The 2,457-nt window shown below is 40.4% G+C and overlaps 1 protein-coding gene across 1 annotated transcript; it reads right to left on the bottom strand.

The window, feature by feature from the left end:
* Positions 1-1,495: 1,495 nt before the first annotated feature.
* LOC144448159 (amine sulfotransferase-like) lies at positions 1,496-2,457 on the bottom strand. Its single transcript, XM_078138311.1, has one exon. It carries the CDS (start codon positions 2,455-2,457, stop codon positions 1,534-1,536), a length of 924 nt encoding a protein of 307 aa, XP_077994437.1. The 3' UTR covers positions 1,496-1,533.

Raw genomic sequence — 2,457 nt, 5'->3', positions numbered from 1 at the left:
ATTATTCACAAGGGGTATTTTCTATTTTGCTCTGTACTTGTTTCTACCAAAGTGACGGACACCTAACAGGGAAATTATACTCTTGTTTGTAAAGATTGTCATTACTATGAACATACAGTACTACGACTGCGCGCCTGCTGACGATGGTGACATAATATACAACAATGTACATACATACATACATACATACATACATACATACATACATACATACATACATACATACATACATACACACATACATACACAAGTGTAAGTCAGATACACAGATGCACACACAGACACTCCGACGCGCGCGCGCGCGCACACACACACACACACACACACACACACACACACACAATCTGAAACATTTGTAACAAGTCACATTTTTGCTACGAGCAACACAGGTGAAAGGTCATGATCATACACGAGATATAAATATTACACGTCATACCAGGTTAATTATTTCTATTGTAATCACCATATTGTATGATAACCTTTAAACCACAAAGTATGAATGTAAGTCAAATTTCACAGATAATTTCAACACCATATTGCCAGCGTGGGGGCTGGGGAGAAAATATTTTCGTCACAGCCCCCCCCCCCCCACACACACACACACACACACACTTTCACGCTCTCAAAAAATTCCATGGCCTCCCGAAATGAACACAAGAATTTTCGTAGGTCCCCATAAATTTTAATGTGTGTAATTATACAGTATCCTCACCTCCACCCACTTCATAGATGTACAGTATGGTACACTACAATAAACTAACAGTAGAAATCAACTTCAACGTCCATACATAACAATGAGCTCGAGAGATTTACAAATAGATGTGGGTTTAGCGAAAAAGATCTCACATTGGGCTGTACCATGTCCTTGGAAATACTTAGCTAGCAGTCTTTTCTTTCAATCTTGATCTGGGGCAGAACAACCTCTCCATGATAGCTAGTGGTGAGGGTGTGGGGAAGGGTACCCCTCCCACGGAAAGCACTTTTTAAGAACATGTAGGAACATGTCAAAATGTAATCTACATCAGCCTTGGGCCACGGTGTAACCATTACGATTTAATCTACATCTGTTGGTCTATTTGAATACGGTTACGTATTATAAGCTATACATACATACATACATACATACATACATACATACATACATACATACATACATACATACGCACGCACGCACGCACGCACGCACACACACACACACATACATACATACATACATACATACATACATACATACATACATACATACAAACATACATACATACGCACGCACGCACATGCACACACACACATACATACATACATACATACATACATACATACATACATACATACCTGCTGTATATCGTCCTTGATAAAGAATTTTGATTCGAAACGTCGGATAGTATTTCTTTATTCGGATTGTATAATTCGTTCCGTATGCATTTGTACATACATACAATTTGTATACATACATACATACATACATACATACATATAGTGTATCAAACAATGTCACATTTCAGTGTATATTTCCAGTTTATAGCTGTTTCGATTTTATAGTTTGTACGTCATATCAAGTCCAAGTTCCTCAGCTTTACGTGTTATTCTGCGGTCGAATTCTTCATTCTGTGCGACTGTAAAATGGTTTTGCCAGTCACCCACTTGACCTTTGCGGAGGAATTGACCCCCTTTTCGAAATACTTGGTCGTCTCTGGCTGCCATGAGATCACGATTATCGCTTCCACTTTTCTTCATTGTATCGAAGTTAAGACTGGCAACAATGCTATCGAGGTCTTCATCAGACGTTGACTGGCCAATGAACTCTGTGACCTTCAACAACTCAGACTTGAGATCTCGCTTCATATCTTCAAAGGTAACGTGTAAGACATTATCTTCGAGACCATAACGTTTCCATCCTAACTCGAAATCCAACCAAGATCCAAACCAAATTTTACCATCCATGAAGTTTTGCACCCAGTCATCCCATGTTGTTTCCAGTGGTAGCTCAGCAAACGTTAAACTCTTGGCGAATGGGTAGAATGACACACACACGTCCTTCGGGTTCCGGGATACACATATTATTTTACACTTGCTCTTTCCTTCTTTCCATTTGCTGTGAAAGAACTGGGGGTGTACATGAGTTAACAGTAACCTAGGAGACGGCATTTCGTTCAATGTCGTTTGAACAGCTCTCTTATGTTCACTGTAGGCATCTGTTTTGTCGTCACGGTATTCATAGAACTGCCCAAGTCGAACTGCTCTCTGAGTTTTCGGTAAACCATACACTAAATGAGGGTACAACTTTCGCAGAGCGCCATGCATCCAAAATGTCCCCGACTTGAAGAACGTGACAACGATGACGTCGTCATCACGGATATCCCAGTCATCAATTCGTCGTTCTTTCACAGCGTTGATGTCGTGCAGACAATCTAGAAAGTAGCAACCTTCGTGGAAGAAACCTGGCCACTGTGTCGCCAT

Source organism: Glandiceps talaboti, chromosome 17 (genome assembly GCF_964340395.1).
Source record: "Glandiceps talaboti chromosome 17, keGlaTala1.1, whole genome shotgun sequence".
NCBI lineage: Eukaryota > Metazoa > Hemichordata > Enteropneusta > Spengelidae > Glandiceps > Glandiceps talaboti.
The sequence above is the reverse complement of the archived record's forward strand: the minus strand, read 5'-3'. Positions and strand labels throughout refer to the sequence as shown.